The sequence below is a fragment of the Dermacentor variabilis genome, chromosome 1 (genome assembly GCF_050947875.1).
Source record: "Dermacentor variabilis isolate Ectoservices chromosome 1, ASM5094787v1, whole genome shotgun sequence".
Classification (NCBI taxonomy): Eukaryota; Metazoa; Arthropoda; class Arachnida; order Ixodida; family Ixodidae; genus Dermacentor; species Dermacentor variabilis.
In genome coordinates this window covers 186,266,487-186,290,827 of record NC_134568.1, presented here as the reverse complement: position 1 = coordinate 186,290,827, position 24,341 = coordinate 186,266,487, and the positions used below count along the sequence as shown (strand labels likewise).

At 47.6% G+C, this 24,341-nt stretch overlaps 1 protein-coding gene across 7 annotated transcripts in view; it reads right to left on the bottom strand.

Moving 5' to 3' along the window:
- Ge-1 (Enhancer of mRNA-decapping protein 4 homolog Ge-1) overlaps nucleotides 1–24,341 on the bottom strand; it is a 233,969-nt gene that overhangs the window by 138,776 nt on the left and 70,852 nt on the right. For all 7 annotated transcript variants that reach the window (XM_075701139.1, XM_075701157.1, XM_075701106.1 and 4 more), the window contains exons 7-10: nucleotides 22,571–22,675; nucleotides 16,863–16,975; nucleotides 15,912–15,995; nucleotides 10,930–11,025 (exon numbers count right to left, since the gene is read on the bottom strand). In XM_075701139.1, coding sequence (XP_075557254.1) covers nucleotides 10,930–11,025; nucleotides 15,912–15,995; nucleotides 16,863–16,975; nucleotides 22,571–22,675 — 398 coding nt within the window. The remainder of the gene's footprint in view (nucleotides 1–10,929; nucleotides 11,026–15,911; nucleotides 15,996–16,862; nucleotides 16,976–22,570; nucleotides 22,676–24,341) is intronic.

The following is a 24,341-nucleotide window of genomic DNA, read 5'->3' as shown; positions in this document are numbered from 1 at the left end:
GTAATCAAATGTCTGAAGATAAACTACAGAAAGCTACTCCTTAAGAGGATGCTAATATGCATGGATAATTCCATGTCGTACAGCGTAACACTGCTGTCGTCTGTGGGAATGCTAGCTGACGCATGGAGTGCAGTAACATCGGCAACAATACGGAACTGCTTCCAGCATGCCTTCCGCATACCAGGCCACACCAGTGATACCTTGCCTGACTGCGCTCGAAATGAAGGTGAAGACTGCCTCCAAATGGAGAGCGATGAAGCAAGGCTAGTGCTTTCTGCACTCCAAGCACACAACATAGCTGTTGACCTCAGTGAATTTGCGGCTGCCGATGATAACCTCTGTGTGTGCAGGGAAGACACCCTGGACGACTTGGTGGTTGAGGTGCTGCCAGCACAGTACAGCAGCGAAAGTGAAGAGGAATCAGAAGAGCAATCCTCTGTGACAGCAGCACAGGCCTTCCACTACCTTGCCGAGGTCCGCAAATTTCTGACTGTAGAAGAAAATTCTCAAGAACAACTGGCTGCTCTTAATGGAATAGAGAACTTTGTTCTTAATGCACATGTAAAGAAAAAACAATCAACAATTCATGATTTCTTCAAACGGTCTAGTCAGCCATAGATTTCCATTAAACTTGTTCTGGATCCTTCACCTCTGCTCTGTTTTTACTGTGTAATTAAAGAGTGAAATGTTTAAAATATGATTTAAGTGGATAAGTAATTGTAATGTGCACTGTAATCTTGCTCAGAGTCATATATGCGAGAACTTCCGATAATTCAAACTTCCTGATAATTCAAAGAAAATCCTGGGGTCCCTTCGAGTTTGAATTAACGAGAGTCTACTGTATTCTGATTTGCGTGGGTATCGCAAAGAGTATTGTGTGACAGCAGAGCCAAAGCTTGAAGTAGCGACCATAGTCCTAATGTGTTTGACGAGAGCTGACCTGTTGTAGTTGTGTGAGGAGATCGAGGTAGACATAGAGGAGGACTTGACAAGAACAGAAATTCGTAAAACCATTCGAGAAAGTAACAATGATTTGAAATTCATAGAACAAATGGGCAAACGAATTCTAAGTAAGAAACGGGACCAGGAAGCAATTAGGCAAGAACAGGATGAATTTAGGCAAAAACAGGAAGAAGCCAAGCAGAAACTAAAAAGTATTTCGCAGGAAGAAAGCCTAACAGAAGTTAAGAGGCAGTACATTGATGCACTGAACATAGAGATTGAAGGTTTTGAGCAGTTAATCAAGCTAAGTCAACAGTGGCTTGAGAAATCTGTAGGCTGGACACAGCGAAAGTGGGAGGAAGTAGATAGCAGATTTTGCTCAAACGCCGAGAGAAGTAGCAGCACCTGCGAGATTAGCAGCACGTTCATAAGTGAACTCGAAGGGCTAGCAGCTAACAACGCCTTAGTGGCAGCAGAGGCCGTTAAAGGCCAGAGTGAGAGCGACGAGGTGCTGTGCCAACAGAGGACTGTAGAGACAGCTAGGCCAGCTGCGAACAACAAATTGGCACAGTTACCGCGCGTGTGCGTCGCTTGTAATGTTAGCGAGGTTGCTAGCGAAGTAAATAGTACTGCTGACCCGATAGACACGAGCACCCATGTCGAGTCAGATTTGCGTGCCGAAATGATGTGCGAGCTGGACGATGCAGTTGAGAGTAGTTCTCGGGATGGTGAGCTCCGTAGCTCACGAGAGAACTGCATTGTTTAGGGATCGGTGCGGCTCTCCGCCAGTCTAGGTAGCCAAGAGAGGAATGATTTAGTTAAGGATCATTCAGACTGTGCGGGTAAGAGACCGATCCGGGCCGACGAGATATGTAACGGCCAGCACGAGGCGCAAGATGACGGCATGAAAGAGAGTTCGAGGAGAAAGCGCCGCAGAAAGAAGCGCCGAAAAGATTGGAATGCAGTGGCTAATGTAGCGAAGCCAAAGACAGCGACAGGCGCAAAAAGGCAGGGCGCAGAGAAAAGAAAGGTGCGGTCATCACGGACGATGTTGACGCATGAAACACGTTTGAGCCACCGGTCAAAGGGGGACCGAGAAGCATATTCTGCACAGACGCGGACAAAGGGCACGAGGCAGTTAAATTCCTCGTCGTTCCATCGTTCTTTTCGAAGCTCAGCATGTAGTACAAAGAAGCGCAAGGTGGCAAGACGAGACCAGTTGGGGAATCGAGACGCGGTCACTCGAGCTTGTGAGGAAAGAGGGGTGCCAGGACGCAAATTGGCAGGAGACTGTAATGTCTTGGGGGAACTGATAGTGAGTCAGCCCTTTTGTTGTTCCTGGGTAGCCAGAATAGCATTCAAACCGCGACCACCTCGAGTACGGCTCAAATAGTATGAGTCAGTTGTAAACGTTTGAAAAAGAGAGGCCAAGAAAGCTTCCGTAGAAGGAAAAAGATGCTGTTTTGTTTTATTTTTGAGCATTTCGAAAATATCGCGATTTAAGACTACAGTTTTTGTCAGTATGTAAGGTATGAGCTTTGTTTGTTTTGTTTGAGAAGCTCCGAGAGTTGAAAGACGCGTTTTAAGTAAACCTGTAGTTTAGCGAGTTGTTAGTTAATGAGTAAACAGGCTTTCTTTTTTTGTGTGTAAGTAACCCGAGTGTCAAGGTTACCGTTGAGAGGCCTATGTTAACGCGCGTGTGTATTAGTTAACCTTCTTTTTTTTTATAAGCATTTTTTTTATTTTCTAAATTTAACCGCGTAGGTTTTCAGAAAGTGCGTGATTTGCACTGAGAAGAGCTCTTAGTTCCTTTAGCGCGTCTTGTGTGGACGGAGTGAAGCAGATTGTTAATGACTTGGTCGTGCTCGTGTGTGTCGAGGGCAGCTGTATTCTGACTTCTCTAGTACGCGTGCGTAGAGCTAGTTAGTAAAAGACACATTTGTTCAAAGGTTCCTCTGTGTTCCGTAAGTTACGCAAGTTTGGTTGTTTGTTTAAGGAACGTGTCCTGTGTGGGTTAAAGGAACAAATGTGAGTAAGCGTCGCAAGTACGCGTTTTGAATAGAGACCACAAAGCTAGCGCGATTCTATTCACGTACCTGTGGAGTTGGCCAGACGGTTCAGTGGCAGCAGTACATGAGATAAGTACGCCACTGTGATAGGATAAGAATGGGCTGTTCGCGAAGTTAGGCTGCTTAAGTTATGTTTGGGTATTGGTGTTTGAGAGCCTTCGGTTTAATTCTGCGTAAACCTTTACTCTTGTGCCGCGCGGCGGTCGCGTTTGGTCGAACTCAAGAGGAACGTGAACGCTCGCTTTGGCGGCACGAAATTTTGGGGCAAAATTTGGGGATTCCCACTTGAGTGACTTGTACTGAAATTTTGATAGGAGGCCTGGTGGGTTAACAGCTGATTCCGGGCGTTTGCATGCTGAGTGGTATTGTGTTGCCGGGTCAACTCTTCTGTGCCAGTTGTTGTGAGATGGTTGAGGACATTCCAAGTGCGCAGGGGTTTCAGAGAGCAAAGCCATCGTCTTGCTCACCAGCCATTCTCTTCCTGCCCAGCGGTTGCCAGCACTGGACAGTCGAGATTTTCCGGGCCATGGAGGCGCTGTTAAGGGGGGATATGGGGATCAAAGCTAACTTTTTTATTTACCATCCGATTTTGATTCAATTTTGCACAGATGTTAATAATATCACATAAACAAAACTGAAAATATGGTGAAAATATGGCTGCAATATCTGAAGTACTTTTTTGTTTACAAAATTGTTCTGCTTTCCTTTTTGCAAAATGCCTGCACACCTGTATATTGGTGCTAGGAGTTCAAACAAACATTGATAGCACTCCTATATGTATCCTCCACACAGTGACATTCCTGTAATTTTTTTTCCCTAACAGAATTTTTTTATATTTTCAATCTTTTGCAGCTACTTCAGTTGCATGAAAATCTCGACTGTGAAAACAAAAGATAACAAATTATTGAAGATACTATTTTGAAAACAAAACATGTCACTGTGTACAGTGGTGCACAATGAGTGTAACAAAACAAACGGTGTAAAAATATTCATAACGGTGGCTGAGATATAGGCTTTGCAAGTTGACCTTGGTGGTAGAAAAAAGTTTTGAGAAAAAGGTGTTTGAAGTTTTGGGCCATGTTTATTCGACTAAAAACTACCGGCCTTGTAGGTACAGGTGTCAGGCTGATCTCTTGGCTTCTTGGATCTTTTATGCTTGCTTTCATGTGCTTTTTGTGCCCTCTTCTTGCGCAAGGCATCTTTCTCAGCTTCTCGACTCGCTTGAGTCTGTCGCCACCGAGCATGCTCCTCCAGCCGTAAACCCCATCTTCCGTTCGGTTGCCGGCACAGAACCAAGTGACGCGCGGACAGTGGCGGCGGTCACATTGAAGACCTCCGACAAGATGAATTGTGACTCAAGATGCGACTGCATGGTGCGACCGTTGCTGATGCACAGTTCGGCTTCACGACCGCAGACACTCGCGCTTGGACCGCACTTTCGTCGTTCATCTCGGTGACGGCGGTGGCACAATCGGGGTACGTCGCGGAGCATGTACAGGGCGTTGCAGGCCCGGAAGCATCGGAAAAGGCGGTTATTAGTTCGGTATCATCGCCACTGGAACTCAAGGCTGCAACAGCCTGCGAATTGCCCGGCAATGCATCGACAGTCTAAGCTTGCGCGCGGACGCAACTCTGCTAGGACTACTTATCTTCCTGATGTTCGGCGGCTTGCGCTTGCGGCTGCCGAAGCAGTGCTTGGTCGCATATTTCGTCGTCCACGTCCGCCAAGTCATGCTCGAAACCACAAAATGAAATAGAAAACAAAAATCCGAATAAAGCGATGAAGCGGCAGCGTACCTCGAATATCCAACACGTAAACAAAGGGGCAGCAGCCAGCGCGCGAAGAAACGGGAGAAGCAGACGCCGCAGCAGCTCGCTTCCAGACCCGGCCAATGGGGCGGCTCATAGAACGCATGTGACGGAGCAAGCCAATTGGCGGCCGCGACAAGCAGCTCCGCGACCTTCAGACTTTTTGCTTTTTTATGCTTGCTCTTCTCTCTATCAGGAAATGAAAGAGAGGAGTCAAAAGGCGAAGAGGCGTGCTTTTCAACGGTACCAGCATGGCCGCGCCGCGTACCGACGTTCCGGAGCTAGGGACGCTTGAAAACCGCGACTTTTCTACCGATTTTCACGAAATTTTCGCAGTATTGCCTTATGTATATATTTATTTATGGTACTTAGCAGTCGTTTTCAGCGGAAATACTTGGAAAACTTATAGAAAAGGGGTCAAAGATTCGAAATCTGCAACTTTCTAAAAAGTGATTTTTGGGTCATTTTTCCAGAGTTGACCCCCGCGTCCCCCCTTAAGAACGGCCAGCTGCAGTGCAAGTTTGCCAGCCAGTTACGCCAGCGGTGGTAACCTCATCTTGGAATGCCGCCGCCAACCTCAAGCCTCGTCGCCGTTGCGAGTGAAGGAGTTCGACGAAGTAGGCTTTGTGCTGAAACCGCCAACCTCTAGCCTCGTCGCCGTTGCGAGTGAAGGAGTTCTACGAAGCCCCTCTGACGTCGGCTCCGGACCTTTACACCTGTGTGTGTATGCGGCACGTGTATGACAGCCCTCATCCTCCAAAAGGGCGGGTCACCTTGAATGACGTCGAACTATGACACCGAGCAGAGAGCTTATAAGCAGCGATTGTCGGCTGCTGGGTGTGCTCGTTGCGTGCTCGTTGTCATGCTCGAGATGTACTAGTGAGCTGAGTGCTCGTTGTCGTGCTAGAAATATACTACTGAGCTGCGTGCTCGTTGTCATGCTCGAAACGTACTCGTGAGCTGTGTGCTCATAAGCTGTTTGCTGTATGCTAGTCTTGCGGGCTCCTTATGGGAGTCACGCTAGACTGTCGATATATGTCTTGTCTAAGATGTAAATAATGTAAATAAATCCTGTTCACCGAGTTCCTCTCTACGACCTTCAACTCCTTCAAATGGTGACAGCGGCGAGATCGTCCAACGACTCCTACATCTGGTTGACAGCGGTGGGATCGTCCGACAACTCTGACAGGGTATAATCTGGATGGGGATTTCCTCGCTGCCTTCGCTGCTGCCGAGGACATTCGCTTTCTCTCCACACTAACAATGCAACGACAGTGCTTTTCATGGGAGATACTACTATTGATATAATATTCATTTTTTTATCAATATCAATGCAACTTTCTGACCTTATTAGGATTACTGTGCCGATTTCAAATATGCGCTTCTTTTCCAATAGGCCATTTACTTCTGAAGATAAATGAAATTCATTGTTCATCATTTGCAGAAACGAGAGGAAATTAGCCGCGCTACAAAAATTCCTACTGTCACCATGCCTAGCACTAGAAAACATATGGAACACAATGGTAGCAATAGCTTTCTGATACAACTAATATAAGTAATTCTATAGCAATTCAAAATTTACTATTCCGAATGCGAGTTCCCTACTGTCTGATCTAAAACAGAATTGAAAAATTTCAAAACACAAATTCTAAAATCTGTTCCTACCACTGTGCGCTTTGCACACTCAGCTACAAGCCACAACAAAAATTATGTCTCTACCTGCCTTGAAGGCAGTGATATCGCTGCCAAAAACCAGCAAGCAGTCAAAAATCGGTGTTTGGAGAAAACGAGAAAAAAAAGAAATACATTTACTTTTAATGAAAAGTGCAGAAATAATTTTGCAATATTTTGCAGTCAAAGTGACCAACATCCACCAGGAATGTAGTCGCTCTACCACGGCCACCCAAATGTGGAAACAACATAGTTTAGCGCCGTTCGCCGATTCCCGGTCGCTTGCATTGCACGCGCGGTAAGGTTGCCGTTCACACAGGTAGACCTCCACGCTGAAGGGATATCGCCGCAGCACGCACAGGTAATAACAATCTTTATGGCGAGGCCATATTACCGTTTGCGTTTGTTTACTGTGACGCTACCGCCACACACCTTGCACCTAACATCAGTGCGTTCACGGAATCCTACTGACGATAGAGAAGCCTGCCTCGGCGTTGACTGGTGTGGCTGCAATGCCATCGGCACGAGTGAGCAAATCCAACTTCCGCTTTGCTGCTGGCGTTGTAGCAAGAACTTGACGTTTTTTTTTAGCATTTATCTTCCTCTGCAGCAAATCCGCACGCTGCAACATTGCAGTCTCACGCTGAACGCGGCCGCTGTCCAGAACACCTCATTGAGCTGGCTAAGCCTACTTCGGCATCGTCCGCGGCTCCGGCATCACTTGCGGTTGGCGGAGGATGATTATCGATGTTCTCCGAGGAATGAAATGCTTTTATAAGCATTTGTTTATAAGCTTCTTGTTTTTGCCGAAGTTGTGCCTCGTGGCAAACTTCCCCGGTGGATCAGTCATCGTTGCGTCACCGACAGAATGAAGCAGACAGGAACCTTGCGCAGCCAACCACAGCACGCGTTTCTGGTCACGCGCGCTAGTCGACGAATGGGATCGCATGTTTGGATTGTTTTTCTTCCCAAATTTTAAGGTCACCGGCGAGCCAGCGGTGACGTTACTCAGTTACTTCTGGCGCGAAATTCAAGAAGAAAGGCTCCTGTTTCCAACAAGACCAAGATGGCTGCGATCGCACGCGTAGGAAAAGAGCTACGCGCTGCATTAAAAAGGGTTATTTTTGCGCGGAATTCAGTTCACAGTGATGTTATAAATTGATATTGCGGGCAAAATACTCTTCCGTGATATGTGAAAGTTAGTGAATTAAAGAAATAGTAGCTGTAGGTATTGAAAATGTTATTTTTTAAAAAATCAATGTTTTTCGCAATTTTTTCGCCTCAAGACTTGTGTCCCCCCTTAAAGGCATCAATCCAAAATCGTGGCCACACACAGTCTGTGGGCACAGAAAGGCATTGGCAAACTTGGACCACATTCTCGGACGACCAATTTTGAAGATACAGTCGAACACGGATATATCGAACCCACATATATCGAATTATTGTCTGTATCGAACTCGTAAATTATCCCCTTGAAAATTCTGTGTTAAAGTATAGCAATCCATACGTTTATATCGAACGATATTGTTACCCGCCATTGGATATATAGAACGCCGCGCGATCTCGGCACTCGCTGCACCCGCGAGCTCCGCGCCTTCCACGAAATGCTCGGAAAATGTGAGAGCGAGAGGGAGCGAGGCTCGGACTGTACTCCCGCTGCGCACGCTCTCCGACTTGCGGAACTGCTTTTTTTTTTTTTTCTCTCTCTCAATGTCTCTCATCCTTCCCCCGCCTAACCATAGTGATCGGCTCGGAAAAGAGGAAAGAGGAAAGAGGGCGCCGGCGGCCTCCTCCTTTTGCCTTTTTTTTTCTTGTTGCTTTTTCACGAGTTTTGCTCAGCCAACTACAGCTCGTGCTTTTCGTACGTCGCTGTCGCCCTCGGAGGTGACCGGTGACCATCGCGAGCGGTTTGTTGGCGGAGGCTACGCACGTGAATTCTTGTGTTTTGTGCGCGTTCTTGTGTTTCGTGTTCATTATTGTTTTGCGTGCGTCTCACGACACGTGTGACTAGATCGTGGTGAGCTGACGCGGAAGCAATGGCCACAGCAAGCACAAGCAGCGTCAAGAAGCGCAAGAACCTGGACTTTGCGACAAAGCTGAAAGCCATTCAGCGTGTTGAGGCGGGCGAGAAAAGTGCGACGGTGGCAGACGACTTCGGGATTCCTCGGAGCACTCTAAGCACCTTGTTAAAAAACAAGGCGGACATAAAGTCGAAAGCGGCGGAGCAACGAACGTCGGGATCTTGTCGTGTGCGCGCTCCTGCCCACGAGAAAGTTGAAAAGGCCCTCTATGCGTGGTTTTTAGAGGTGCGGGCTAAAAACATTCCGGTGGATGGCCCAATGCTAATGGCTAAAGCTAAATGGTTTGCCGCTGCACTCGGTGATGACAACTTCGCCGACAATACAGGGTGGCTGCAGAGGTTTAAGAACCGCCATAAGATAGTTGGCAAAACCATTTCTGGGGAAAGCGGAGCCGTCATCAGCCAGGATATCCAGCAGTGGATTTCGAACGAATGGCCGGAAATTTGCGCGAAGTTTTCACCCGCGGAAATCTTCAACGCCGACGAGACCGGGTTGTTTTGGCAGATGCTGCCAAGCAAGACGCTCGACGTCCGGGGCAGCACGTGTCACGGGGGCAAGATGAGCAAAGTCCGCGTGAGCGTTCTGCTCGCTGCAAACATGGACGGCTCTCAAAAGCTCCAGCCCTTTGTGATCGGCAAAGCAAGGGCACCGCGCTGCTTCAAAAACTGTAAGCAGCTCCCCGTTCGCTACGCCTTCAATAAGAAGGCGTGGATGACGCGTCAGCTGTTTTTAGAATGGCTGCAAGCGTGGGACGCCGAACTGGGCAAGTCGGGGCGTCACGCTTGCCTTCTCGTCGATAATTGCTCGGCCCATCACACCACCTGCGAGCTCAAAAACATCGCGCTCAAGTTTCTGCCGGCAAACACGACAGCGAAGTTGCAGCCGCTCGACCAGGGCATCATTAAGTCGTTCAAAGTCGGCTACAGGAGGCGACTCATTGATAGGCTTTTGGTGAACCTCCGCATGGGCACCGAGCTTAAGGTTGACCTGCTGGGGGCCATTCAAATGATGACGGGCGCCTGGAGAGACGTGAAGCAGGATACCGTGGCCAACTGCTTCCGGAAGGCAGGCCTCGTGACGGCCAAACTTCCCGAAACCTGCGAAGACGGCGACAGCGACAACGAGTGCATGGACGACGCGTTTCGCGAGTTGTCGTCCCTTTTCCCGGCTGCCGTTCCAGCCGAACTGTCTGCTGACGATTTTGTGAACGTTGACAGCAATGTTCAGGCTGTTGCGAGCCTCGCCGACGAGGACATTGTAGCTGCAGTCGCAGGGACCCAGGCCGACAGCTCGAGTGGCGACGAAGATCGTCCGGACGAGGGGGCGGCTACACGCTCGTACTCCGCCGCTGAAGTGGCGGCCGCGTTCAGCTTGATTCGCCGTTGTTGCGGCGACATGGAAGGAACCGGGCTTTCGCACCTGAACAGCCTCGATAAGATCGAGGCTGGCGTCTTTAATTTCATTTGCAAGGCGAAGAAGCAGACCAACATAAGCGATTTTTTTTCACGCAAATAAAGCATTACGTTGCGTCGTGTGCGCGGAAATAGTTGTCATTCTTGAATGCGCCGATCGGTAGGTCATCCTCCGCCACAGGTAGTCTCTGGGCCTGTATTTTTTTATATCGAATTTTTAATATATCGAATTAATTCGTGATCCCCTTCGAGTTCGATATATCCGTGTTCGACTTTATATTCACCGCCCTTCCACTAGTGTGAAGAGGGGTACGCAAGGTACGCTTGGTATCCCTGGGTCTTCGTTGTCTTAACGCCTCGGCTTCGCGGTCCCTCACAGCAAGGTCAGCACGTAGACGAGTCCTTTTACGAGCGTGATGCTGGCAGCGTTTATCAAACAACACCTGTCCTTCAGCCAAACGCACGACGCGTGGCCCGCTCCCACTGCCGTTCCTTCAACGCAGCCTGCTCTTGGGGAGAATGAACGAAATGCAGCCTCCCCATCTGACTGGCCAGCCTGAACTGGCTGGAAACTTCAAGTGCATCCCCCGCCCTCCAAGTCGAATGAACACACAATCACACTCTTACCCTCTTCCAGAGGGAGGGAACGACTATGATTGGCTCGTGCCTTGCCCAGCATATACTTATTCATGTATATAAAGCACCACTTTAAAGGTCGTGTATGATGAATTGACAGTGGCTGACTTAGTTAGTGTGGTGGTCTCAAAACACGGAGGTCAGTGGTTCGAATCCAGAGATCTATACAAAATTTTTATTTTCACATGGCTTAGGTTTTTTTTCACACAGCAAAACCAAACACTGACGCTGACACAAATGAGGCAATACAAGCTTTGCTTGAATGCACCAGAAGGGTAGCATTGAATCTGAAATCACAGCTACGCATACCTGATAGTCTGAAGGCAAGCCCATGTTTCACAGCTCCATATCTTCAGTTCAGTGTTGCTATCTGTGCCAGTGAGAGCATACTTCCAAAACTGTGTGCTGTAAAATAATCAAAAGGCAGAACATTGAAGTGAACACACTGCTTCCAAGTGATATGAATGAGCACAATGTTATTGTTTCAACGTAATATTTCAAAGCAGATACAGAAATTGTACAAAATGCATAGATAACACATTCTGTAGTCAAATGCTGGCACCAAAAGACTGCAGGTGCCAGATAGCCTGGCACTGGTGTACTCTGTCATCGTTCTGTCAAATCCTGCCTACAATGAAGCAGGATTCCACATACAGTGGAACCCCAATTATACGACTTTCTCGGGGCCGCAAAAAAGCGTCGTCAAATCTGAACAGAAATTATGCCTATCAAAATACTACTTATCTCGCGTTACGGATTTACGAAAAACTTCAATGTAAACTACTAACAAACTCTGCAGGGCTTGGAAACCCAAATTACCAAAAAAGTAAATGCGAAAGGAATTAATGCTTCAGTACAAGTACCAATCATGCTTTAATCAAACGAACCTTTACAGCACTCTACTGCCGCGATTCCCATTAGCCGGCGCGAACTTTAAGAAAAGTCGGTAAGTTTCTTTTGGACCTTGTTTGATCCGTGAACCAAGAGCTTTCGCTCGATTTGGGCAACGTCCAAAAGGAGGTCCTCTGCGGCGTCACGTGAACAGATGAACTTCCCGATGCCGTCTATCTGCCGTAGCACCTCGGCCAATGTGGGAGGCACAGGCACCGCATCTGTGGCAGCGTCGTTGTCCTCGTCCCATGTCACAGCGGTGTCGGCAGGCAAAGCCTCCTCAATGGTGTCATCCAGCGACACCTCGCCACAGATCACAACTTTGTCGTCCGCCTCTGCGTACTCGGCAAAGGTCGTGGTGAGGTTTAAACCATCAAAATCGTCTTCAGAGAACCCTGCATAGGCCTCGAACGGCATCGAGGTTGTTGCGTCCCCAGCAGAGGAGGCAGTCTCTTGCTTAAAGCCACAGTGCTCGAACGAGTAAGCGAATGTGCTTTGCGACATTGCGTTCCATGAACTGGCAATAGAATGCATGGCGTCGAGCACAGTGATCTTTTTTTCCGACTCGCTGCACTTCGTGGCCGCCAGCCGACGCTGCACTAACCGCTTCCGGTACCCTTGCTTGCCGCACTTAATGATGCCAGCATCCGTGCTTGATGCAGCCACTTGACGAGAACTTTTTGTAACTTCTCATGTTGTCCTTTTGCCGCTTTCCGCTTGAGCCCGAACTTGTTGGCATTCTGCAATAACACCACTTTGTTTGCAAGGATCGTCTTAACCGAAAATTCGGGTATCTTAAGGTCACGGGCAATGCTGGCTTTCGTGGCTCCATGTCACTTTTCCGCTTCCTTGATAATATTCAGCTTATCACCGAGCGACAGAACTGTCCGCTTTTGGGACATCGTGCGCTGCGTTGCTCCACACAACTTGAAACCTCCGCTGAACGCTTGCCGCTAGGATTACAACGTAGAATGTGTGCGATAAACTTAGGCCTCTCCGCGCTACCTTGTCAGCGATCTGCTACTGGGAAACTGGAAGGAGAGAAACGCTTCCCCAACGCGATGAAAGGCGACGCCACCGAGAAGAGAGGGAGAAAATTTCAGACACCTTACAGCGCGCTGTACGGTAATTCAGACTATTAATGCATGGCCGTTTGCTAAACTGGCCACCGCATAAAGCAGATGATGGCAACATTTTTCATTTTTATATGTTGCTGGAATGGTCTTGGCAGTGCCGCTGCTGGCGCGAAACCGAAAGCAGTGAAGCCTAGTTCTCTAGTAGTCATCGACAATGCCGAAACAGAGGGACAAGCCAAGCCAATATGTTATAAAAGCTTCATTTACGTTTTGCACAATTTGTCGTACAAGTTCAGTTTTGTTCTTATCACCCACCGTTCATAGCCGCCTGGTCCTGCTGATAACGCAGGTGTAGCGTCATTCTCACCACTGGCGAAGCCCGAAAATGAACAGAATAAGATCATTCACCAGAAAATCGCATCCACGGACTGTCTAGACGAAAGACAAGCATATCTGCACATAGCAACGCGGTAACGAATTTGGGCTGAATTCACAGACGACCAATTTCACATATACTTTCACTTTAGTCATATTTCGCGTTTCGCACTGCAATAAGGCAGTGTGCTCGGCACTGTGCCAAGAACGCCGCTGCTTGTAGACGTAGAGTCGCCTCGCTTTAGTCATAAGAAACTGAAGGTATCCCTAAAAGAGACAATCTGAGAACTGTGGGGAGCACTCGCCCAATTTCCTCCCGCGTACTCGTGTCGTCCCGTTCGCACGTGGCAGACGGGTTGAGCCGGTGTAGACAAGGGAGAGAGGCACTACGCGCCCTCCCTTTCTCCGTCGCTCTAGTGACGCGCGTACCGCTCTCCCCCCCCCCACGTGGCTCACAGGAAAGAGAAACGTATCCGGCGGGCGAGGAGGACTTCCCCTCGCAAAAAGGTGAAAAGGCATAAAAGCGCGCCACCGAGGGATACTCTCTCTCTTGGGGCGCCGGACACCTGGACCGCCTGGACGAAAGCACCTGCCGCAACCCGTGAGTGATCTCATTTGTCTGACCCACCCAGGCAACGAGGCAAGCCTATTTACTACTATTACTGAGAGGACGCCCTCTGCGAGTGTTCGTTATTGCTAATAGCAATAAACATTATTACCGTTTACGCCGCTGGTTGCCTTATTCGTTCGGACCCGGCGTAGCCGCGATTCTCGCGCTACGCGTTGGGAGTACCACGAAGCGACTGCGTGGGGCCAGATCCGGAGCTCGCCTTCAGCCCTAGCTGCACACAGAGTGGAACTCCCACAGAACACGGCAAATTTTTTTTTTGCCACTTGTAGACTAATGTCACTTCTTTTCTGGCTAACCAGGTATTGTGCACTTCTGATTACTCGGATGTTTTGGCACTCCCCGTCAAGTCAAAATTATCGGTCATCAACTGTGTAGTGGTTTATTATGGCACAATTCAATTGTCGTCCGGCCACTATGAAAGAAAAAGAAAGAAAAGCAGAGTGAGACAGCTGCAGCAACAACAGCCACCTTTTTCAAGGCTGGAATTGTAGTGTTCGTGGACATTTCTTCACCTCAAGTAAGCAATTAGGCCTAGAAAAAGCACTGACGATAGTGAGAGCTGCATCTCTTGTTTGGACACATCGTAAAGGGAACCTGAAACGATTTTGACAATTTTCTATAAACGTACTGAGTCGTTACAGTAGGTCCTTCTGATCATTAATTGATACATCTAAGTGCTCCGCATAAAGCGTGTAATTTATTATAAGGTTTTAAAAATGCACATCGCTGCCTATCGCAGCACACTGCTCGGCGGAATTTTAAGCCGCCCCTACCCATATGACGGAAATCCCCCATATGACGTCAGTGGGGCGAGCTATCCGATTGGCTGACCAGGGTGCGTGATTGATAATTTTTCCAACTTTTTGGTAAACAAATGATGTTTGTAATAGTTGGAATGTTAGTTAATTTGTTTTTATAAAAAGAAAGTAACATAAAGAGAATGCATAAGAACAATTATTTCAGTACAATTTAGCACTTCCGGCACCTAGCAAATGTCATCTGCTTGTGTTACAACGTGCTCCGTCTTTGACGAGAGCTCCGCCGTCAGTGTCGATCTGTCTTTTCACGAGCGCTATGATTCGACTTTGTTGCATTGTGGACTGCAAACGCAGAGACTGGCAATATGTCAAGCTGCGACATCGTGTCCCTCTGCAAGCCAGTAGACGAGCGCACTGGCTGCAGCGCATTGGACTACCGCTATCCCATGGGCGCCAGGATTTGCGTGATTGCGTCTGTCACTTTACACCAGAAGATTGCTAATGCAATAGCATTTCGCGAGTCCGGTATTAGGGTAACCGCAAGCACAAGGGGACAGGGCCTGGCCGTGTCCCCTTGCGTGTCGTTTAAGGGGATGAACAGAAGCGCAAATATGAATGGTATGAACGGTGCAGCCACCTGGTGGCATAGAGCTCAACCACAGACAGCAACAGTAACAAAATGTATTCTGCTTTGCTGCTGGTGCAAATTTTTTGCAGGAGTCTAATCATTAATACACTGTTTTTGTAAATGTTTAAAATGTTTTACACTTGGTTAGACCAATATTAGCTCTTTCTTTGGCTGGTTAAGCTCAGCGCCAATGGGAGCCTGGACCGTAGAGACGGATCAGGCAGCTCACGTACGTCTAATGCTAAAGTTCCTTCATCAGCTTGAGTTTATGCCTCCACCGTTCCCTCGAAACGTTCTGCTAGTGTATGATTACCGGAATACAAGACACGTTCGGCGCTACGACAGAATGCTCGCAACGCACGCTGCTTCGATAGCTCTCGGGGGTTGACGGCCAAGCCGCTAGCAGAGACGTTTCGCGCGGGCGGGGGCAGGCTCCAAAACAACCGGAAGTGGAAGATGTGACGTCGCATCGTGACGCAGAACCAGTGAACTAACTGCTAAATGCAAAATGGCGACCCCTAAAGATGAGAAAAGGGCAACCATGAAGGAGGGTAGAAGAGAGCTTCAACAGGCAGTTGTAGGGATAGGACAAGTTTCCTTAGGAGACATAAAAACTTTGAATGCCGGAAAACTTTGCCTTGAGGCGTGGCTTCATGGCAGCATGCGCCGCGCTGCCATGAGGCCAATTTTTAATGCAAAATTCACATATAATCTACCCAACTTTACTGTTAAACCTTTTCAATATTTGGTGCATGCAAAAAAATATGGTATTGTGCATGTAGGAACTAGGTAATGTAGCATGAACAGCCATTCGGTGAAATACCTATTGTAGTATGTGCCCAAAGACACCCGTATCTACCATCGTGCCATAAGCATACTAACAAAAACTTGCTATGTGTTCATTACATCAAAAGTAAACAGGCTGAGCTTACTCTGGATTGCAAGCCTTCAAATTGTCCAAAAAGAACAGGCAAGTCACAGGCTTTTGGTTGTGTGGGGACCATCGATGAAGACACCTAGACGTGAACACAACAGAGAAGGTCAAAAACCTAATAAGTACATACATCTAAAGAATACATTGTTGCGCCAAAAAAGGAAAATAAAGACTTGGGAAGGAAGAGTACGAAACGACAGATTGAGTACTCTTCCTTCCCAAGTCTTTATTTTCCTTTTTTGGCGCAACAATGTATTCTTTAGATCCCAACCAACTTGCCCAGCAACAAGTTCTACTCAAGTACATACATGTGCCATCCTACCTTGGCATACTGCTACTGGATGCTTGTACAATAAAATAAGTGGCCATCAAAAATGTCTGAGGGCCATTTAATTATCATAAGAAAAATGATTGCATTTCTGAAATCGGCTAGTTTAAAATACATTAGAGACTTTTAGCCTGTGCGCTAGTCCGGCAAACGGGGGCGGTTTGGGCAGATTTTGGGCAGATTGCCGGATTTCTGGGGCGTAAACGTGAGCGGCCGGACCGGTGCAGCCGCTTGGTGGCTTAGAGTTCAACCAGACAAACACAGAGCTAAAACTGCAGTAGCCCACCATATCCTGCTTCGCTGCTGGTGCAAATTTTTGTCAGCAGCGCAATTGTGAACACAATTACGCCGCTGTCGAAAATTTACACCAGAAGCTAAGCAGAATATAGTAATTAGCTTTGTGTTTGTGTGGCTGAGCTTTGCGCCACCAGCTGGCACCACCAATCTGGCCGCACCAGCAAACCACCTGCGCTTGCCAGAATACCGGATGCACTAAAATTCTCTAACTGTGCAAACTGCATTCAAATAGTTTAAAGAAGTAATTTTTTATAACCCCACACTTACACAACACGCACAAGCCACCTGCCTACAGAAAGCAAGAATAAAATTAGATTACCATACCTGGGTGTTGCATCAGGGTCCTGCATATACACTTGGAAGAACCGCACCTGCCCATCAGCGCCAGCAGTGGCAAGTGCTGTACCATCAGGTGCAAATGCAGCATCAATGATTGGCTACAGTAGGAAACAAAATGAAGACAAAGAAAAAGAAAACTACTTTACAGAAGCCCTCAATTAATGATCCCAGTAAAACCCAAATGCACAAATGCATGACAAGATTTAATAACAGGCATGGCACCACCCACTAATGACCAAACCTAACACCTAATGTAGCCTATTTGATATCAATTACAGTGAAAGCTCGTTAGTGCAAACACCACATTAACCATCTTTTCAGAAATCATGTGCGGACTTTTTATGGTTTCAATGTAAAAATATTTCAGTACTACAAACTTCCAAATACCGAACATTTCGGAATAACGGTCGTTGTTCAGTTTCCATGTCATGTTAACGCCTCAGTACTATGAAATATTCAGAAATCTGCGGATTCTCAAATTTCCGTGTGTCCTTCACGGCAGCCCAAACAGTAGGCTAACAGACGACAAGGTGCACCAAGCGGACGCTACAGTGCAACCCTTGTCAGCGAGTGCGTGCTCCTCGCTGACAAGTGTCGCCTAGCAACAGAGGTGCGCCTCTTCCGTCTTCCTACCTTCTTTCTGTGCACACTTCTTTCTGTGGCCGAACAAGCTACGCATGCGGAGAAATGTAACCTCCTCAACTGACGAGGATGACACATTGGTCGCACATTGCACTTTCCAGATGGTGACGTTTACGCGCGCTTATGCTTTGGAGTAGTTCAGGTGTCCACCTTGTAGGGTTCTCACCCATGCTCTTGGGACAAAGGAACGACAACACAGTACTGGAAGCAATCACAAGGGCATTTAATGCACCTTTTATAGACTAAAGCCTGCTAGCCGAGTTGCTATACACAAAACATACCGATGGGCACGCGACAAATCGTTGAAGTTCGACTCACCGCGACCGGATAATGAGCAAATATGTTCTCACCATGCTGGACACCAACACCGGGTCGTTCACGCGTACGGTCACGTGAACGGTGGCGCGTTCGAACGATCGTGTTTGTCCATTCCGAGGTAGGCTTCGCGAGACAGTCTCGCAGAAGGATGGATCAACGCGCGCTCTGTTAGGGTCGGCCTGCAGCTATTTCAGCCCGTTGCAGGTGCCTCGATCAATCCGGGGTGGTGGCGCCCTTCAGAGAATCAGCGAGGACAGTGCTAACGAACCGTGAAGCTCCTTTGGAGAACTGCGGACTACGGCAGCTCTGGAATGTAGAGGCGCCAGCTGGGTTCGGGCGTGACCACCTGACTACGGGGACGCAGGACAATGGATGCCACGACTACTGCGCTGCAAAGGTCATCTGCACTCGAGAGAGCACTGAAACCTGTGCGGCATGTGTGTGTGAGCCCTCCTCCTCCAAAAGGCGCGTAGTCTATTATGACGTCGAACGATGACGTCGAATGGAGTGCCTATAAGCAGTGGTTGTCGGCTGCTAGCGGGTGCTCGTTGTCGTGCCCGAAATGTACTCATGAGCGGTGTGCTCGATTGCTGTATGCTTCGTCTTGCGGGCTCCATATCGGAGCCACGCTAGACTATGTAAATGTATCTCTTGTCTAAGATGTAAATACTGTAAATAAACCCTGATCGCCTAAGTCCCGACGAAGAGTCAAGGTCCTTCCTACAACTACGACCTCCAAATCTAATAGCACGCGGAACATCCGCACCGCTTTCCGACCCCAAGCCAAAGCGGAAGAGCCTTCTCCTTTTTGCACCCAAGTAACCCCGACTGTGGCGTTAGCACAGCCACAGTCGGGCCATCTCTCGCAATGCGCTTCAACCAGACCGACTGCCGCTGGCACCGAACTACGCGGTGAGGCCGGATTACAGGAGATGGGAGCTATGTGGGAAAACATATCAGGGGACGCGTGAGTCGCGAATCCCCACAACCTCTAGTGAAACAGGTACAGCACCCATGGGAAGGAATGTGAAAAACAAGCAAGAAACATTGCACTTTGGAGGAGACATAGAGCTTCCTTTTTGTCAGCATTTTTCTCAGCATCAGCAGGAAAGGGGGATGAACTTTATTCTGGCCACAACAAAAAATTTTTAAAAAGCTCTCATTTTAGTCATGCAATTACAGAAGAGATATTGCCGTGATGCAACACCTTACTGATGGCTTAAGTGTGTGTGTGTGTGTGTGTGTGTGTGTGTGTGTGCGTGCGTGCGTGTGCGCGCGCGCGTGCGTGTGTGGTAAGGTTGTTATTCACTCGTTTTGCAGTCGGTTCTACCCATTCCCTGCCCTCTCTTCCATTCTATCTACCTTCTCTCTGGACTTGCACGTTGGTAGAAAGGCAAGCACTTTGGGGGGGCACGGATAACTTCTGCTGTCAAGAGGCTAATGTAGAGGGCATTGTGCACATTTGACACAGTGTGGTTTAAAAGAGTTCTTCGAGTCTCTCTTCTTCTCTGCCACGCTCCTTCCATGTATATACACGCTCTGAACCACCCCTGACACGATGTGCCGGACAGCAGCAGTAGCAGCAGCAGCAGCAGTGGGAAAGTCTAAGGAAACGCCAATTAAAGCTTTGCTTTAAAAAAAATAAAATAAGGCTTGGGATAGAATACCCTTCTGACTAACTCAATCTGGGACTGTATTTGCACGAGATAACAAGATGGCGAGTTTGTATTACTCAAGAGGGACAAAAATATACTCTAATTATACCCCCAACTAATCATGTAGAGTGCACACCTACAGTATTTAGGCTTATAAACAAATATTTTGGCATAGCACAAAAGGCAATTCATTACTGCTTCATATTTACGTGCGAAATTGGCAAGCATGCAAAAACTAAAGTAGCAGTATCATCATGTTATGATAGAAAGCTAAAAAACGAACAAGACGCATTGTTCTGAGGGTCCAGATGCGTATGTGCCAAGCAATTATGTGCGAATTGAAAATTATGGCAAAACACAGTTGCAATGAATTAGACCACTGGACAGTGGAGTTGACACACAAGCAAAATTGCACCCATTTCATTTCATTGCACTGAGTTGTGCTCTTGCTAAATTACATACAAATCTACACTAACAGCCACTGAGATTTTATTTCAATAGCTTAGTTGCTAAAAGTTGCTCACTTCATTATGGAACATGAGGCGGCGGAAATGGGAATGAATTTTATTCTGGCCACAACAAAAAATAATTTTGAAAAAGCTCTCATTTTATTCATGCAATTACAGTAGAGATACAGTAAAACCTCGTTAAACCGTACCCGCTTAAACAGTAGTTTCGTTTTAAAAGTAGTAAAGTCAAATCCCCGATTCAGCGGCCATTGAACATAATGTGTTTCGTATCCGCATAAACCGTACCAGCTTACTGCGTACGCATTGGTTAAAACGTAGCGTTTGAACTTTTCGTCGCGCAAACACGGCGCTGCACCGTCTCCATCGGGCGGCCCGGCAGAACAACACGCCTCAGAGATCGGAACAACGGCCTCCAAGTGCCCTGTGCGTTTGCACGTGAAGCCACATCAACATCAACATCATTTCGACGCGGTGCCAGAGAGCGTTATGGCGTCGTGCAAGCGAGGACTCGCGTCGTTCCGAAGCTTGGATAAAAAATACGCCGGGTGCTCAGCATAGAAGAAAAATTAGACATCGTCCGTGCTATCGAACGTGACACGAAGAAGTCGGCGCTGACATGCAACAGGGATCTGCTGTTGACTACAGTGTGTGGCATTTGGAATGCGAAGAAGTTGCTCGGCAGCGCTGCTGCGACCGCGAAGATATGTCGGCTACGAGGTTCGACTTTTCGCCATCGTTGCCTCTGTTGTTGCCGAAGTGTCGACTAGCGACAGTGACGAGGACGACACGGAAAGCGATAGCACGGGCGATTCAGGCCCGACAGTGGCATAAGCTGCGCGTTGCGTCAGCCTCCCGAATGCAATTGTCGCGACGACAATAGGGGCGTGATAACGTAACTCCATTCCAAATGAAAATTATTCCAAACTCCGGCACCCGTAATGAAAAAGGCGCCCCCGGGACTTCTGCAGCACTACTGCGCACGTGCACGGTGAATACGTAACGCCAACGAGGAATCTGCCATGCGAGTGTTTGCCGAGAAGAGGGGGCTGGCTGAAAAGCTGGCACGCAGCTTCAGTAAGTTTGAGGCCGCTGTCGTCGGCGTGCTAGGCCGCCACGGCATCAAACGAAAATAACGCTTTTGTCGCGCGAACTGAATAAGTACTGCATGTTTTTTTCCCTTTCATCGCACTCTCTCTAAGTTCCGTTTTCGACAGGTAAGTGGGCGATCTCATGCTATTCGGTTAAACAGTACTACCGTTTAGTACGTACCTTTCCGGAGCTCCGGCCAACTACGGTTTAACGAGGTTTCACTGTATTGCCGTGATACCACACCTTACTGATGGCTAAAACTTGAAGGCACACGACAGCATGATAAGCCAGGTCATGATGAAACACACACATGGGCAAGCACAAATCAAGTGCTTAACGCAGCTTTACCAATAGAATATAGACCTTTTCATTGGGCAAGAAAGAAAGGATGCGCAGCGAGCCTTTCCTCGTCTCCGGCTTGTGCAAGCAAATGTGGCGCTGCTTGAATGTGTTGCTGTCGCATGCACCGGAATGAGTAGGAAATGTTTTAGCCCGTTCTCCATGATGGGATGTCAGTTCCTACAAGATCGTCGAAGAACCACTGTGTAGCCTTTCGGTCGGTGCAGCGGTAACTACAGTGTGCAGAAATTTCTCTTGGCTTTGCAAATGTGCAAAGTGCATCATCAGCCACAGTGCGCATATGTGTTATGAACTAATTTGGCTGTACAGGGGTTTTCACTCTATAAAGCTTGCATCTGAGCATTGCCAGTATGAAGTGCAAAATCTTCTCACTATGTGCTCGCTTAGGGTGGGAACTAAACACAGCTGAATGATGTCTCAGAATACTGGCATGATGAGGAGTGCCATCAGGGTAGAGTGCTCGCGTATGGCCAACCCAGTGCAACCTCGAAACATCTAAGTGCCAATCATTATAAAAGATCTGCGCCAGCCACCAGCATAGTTCTCACGTATTTCAAGTTTAGTAGACTTGAAATCACTATGCTGCGTCTACATTGGCCTCCCGTATGAGGTCAAGGGTATGAGGTGCTTCGGCACTGCCTGCCTTTCTACCCAGTAAAGCCGCAATCCAATGAGGATCACAACAGACAAATGCCACAATAAGACCTCTCATGATGATGCCGCATGCATGGGCCATATGTAGAAGAAACCAATTTATAACCCAGCATCAACCAGTGCTTCGGATGCTCAACCACTCGACAAGAACTATTTCATTTTGTGGACAAAAATCTCATCCAACAACGAGGTAGCCAGGCAATGTTATTAAAGATAACAGTTATAGTGCTTGTCAAAGTTAACAGCACAACTTACTCTCAATCACATGCACACACCTCACGCTGGGTGCTCCGTCCACCTCAGCACAAGCAGAAACTTTGGCTATGCTGACTTAAATTACTTCAGTACGTCTCTCAGAACTTTTTCCCACATAGAAGACGCCACAATATGGCGGAACCCCTATATAAAACTGAATTTAGGACGCCAGCTCAACAATCACTACAATAAGTTCAAGAGGTAATGATCATGTTAAGTATGTATTTCCACCAAGTTACAAAGAACCTGCCTTTGTGTGCTCGATGATCCTCTGAAGTCCTGCACGAACCTGAGGCACAGTCAATGTTCTCGTTCCATATTGAGTTACTATGTGGCCAACATTCCATACTTCTGCCTGTAAAAGAGATAAGGCTATTAACTACTACAACTGCAAAAACAAAATTAATGAGCAATAAAAAAAAAAGCCATGCAAGAGTGAAAAGCACATCTACTTGGATAAAGAAGCAGGTGAAGTAACGCTGCAACAAAGCAAAGAAAATCTCGAGCCCTTGCCCTTGCAAGTGCTTATTTGCACAAGATCACAAAAATTGTGGCTTCAAAAAAAAATTCCTGGAAAATATAAAACGTTTGGATAATTTGGCATTTTTTCCAGTTCCACGAAATCAGAAATGAAACTTGAAGAGGCACTGAAGCACTCTTCTTGAAGCCTAGGAAACACACTGAAACGAGTGGCTCTCAATGAGCATATCTTCGAAGACACTTTTTAAAAGGATTTAATACTAACGGCAATGTGAGCTCTAAGTTTACCTTCTCCATCAACGCATCAGTTCCTCTCAACTGGGGCCTTTCTACAGCTTCTTTCTTGTCTTGTTGCCCAGGGGCAACAAGAAAGTTAACAATCACTGCTTCTCTGTTTCCTAGAATATCGGAAAGGATGGGCAAGCATTTGCAAGCCTTGGCTGGCTAGTATCAATGGGACCTGTGATGTTCTAACATGCAGCAGAAAAAAATGCGGGGGCTGTGAAGCACCAGGTCAAAGCAAGAAATCTATTGTGTGAGGTTGCAGACTCCCTGCATTTGATTATTATTTAGCGCGCATATTCCCAGTAGCAGTGTTAATGGATCGAGCACTATGCTCAAAAAGTGTTTCAGTGCCCCTTTAAATATAATGATACCTTAGATTGATGCGTATGACATGATGCCCAACTTTTGGCGGGCTTTGTGAAGGTCAGCCGCAGAAATACCCCCTCAAGTGTTTCATTATTTTCACCAAAAGTGACCTGAAATTACAGGGTTTTTTTAATGGCTCATTTTCAAACTTCACTAGAACGAAAACACTTCTAAAGGTTTTTCAACCAATTTGCATTATGCTTTACCTCTTCCATATGCACTATAGATGTACATGTCATTGCCACAAACGGTACAGACAAACGAGAAAAAATGCTTCGCTCGAAATCCTCATTGCTCGAAGAACAAAACTAGTGCATCGCTTTCACCCTCACTTTCACTGTCATAGTTGAGCAGCGGCTTTCTTTTGCACGCATGACTCACATGCGAGCTGTCAGGCAGCCACTGCCAAAAGGCTGATGCGGACAATCTGCCTAGTGCGGCATGTTGCAAACGAAGTGAAATATGGCACAACTGCCTCACTAATGGGGAGACCGCAAGAGGCAGCATGTGGGTGACACGTGGACACGATTCACAGCAGCTGCCACAGACAGATCTCCGCTCATGCAGCGCTTTGTTTCTATAGAGACATCGTGCGCTACTTTGGCGCCATCTCGCAGCCATCGTAGCTGCAAAGCCTGTCTTGTGCGGCACTACGCCTTTCTTCTCACACTTTCACCATACCCTCCTCCTCCGATTTCCACCTCATGGTTTTGCTGCACCCTCCTCCTCTGCTTTCCTCTTCGCACTCTCTTTCACTATCGCTGTCTTTCAACTTCTGCGGCGCTCCACATTCGTTTTCATCTTTCGCTCTGCCTGTTCACGCGGTTACGAGGGACAACGCCGACGAAGGAGCAGCCACCCAGGAGCTGCGCTCTAAAAGCAGTTGATTC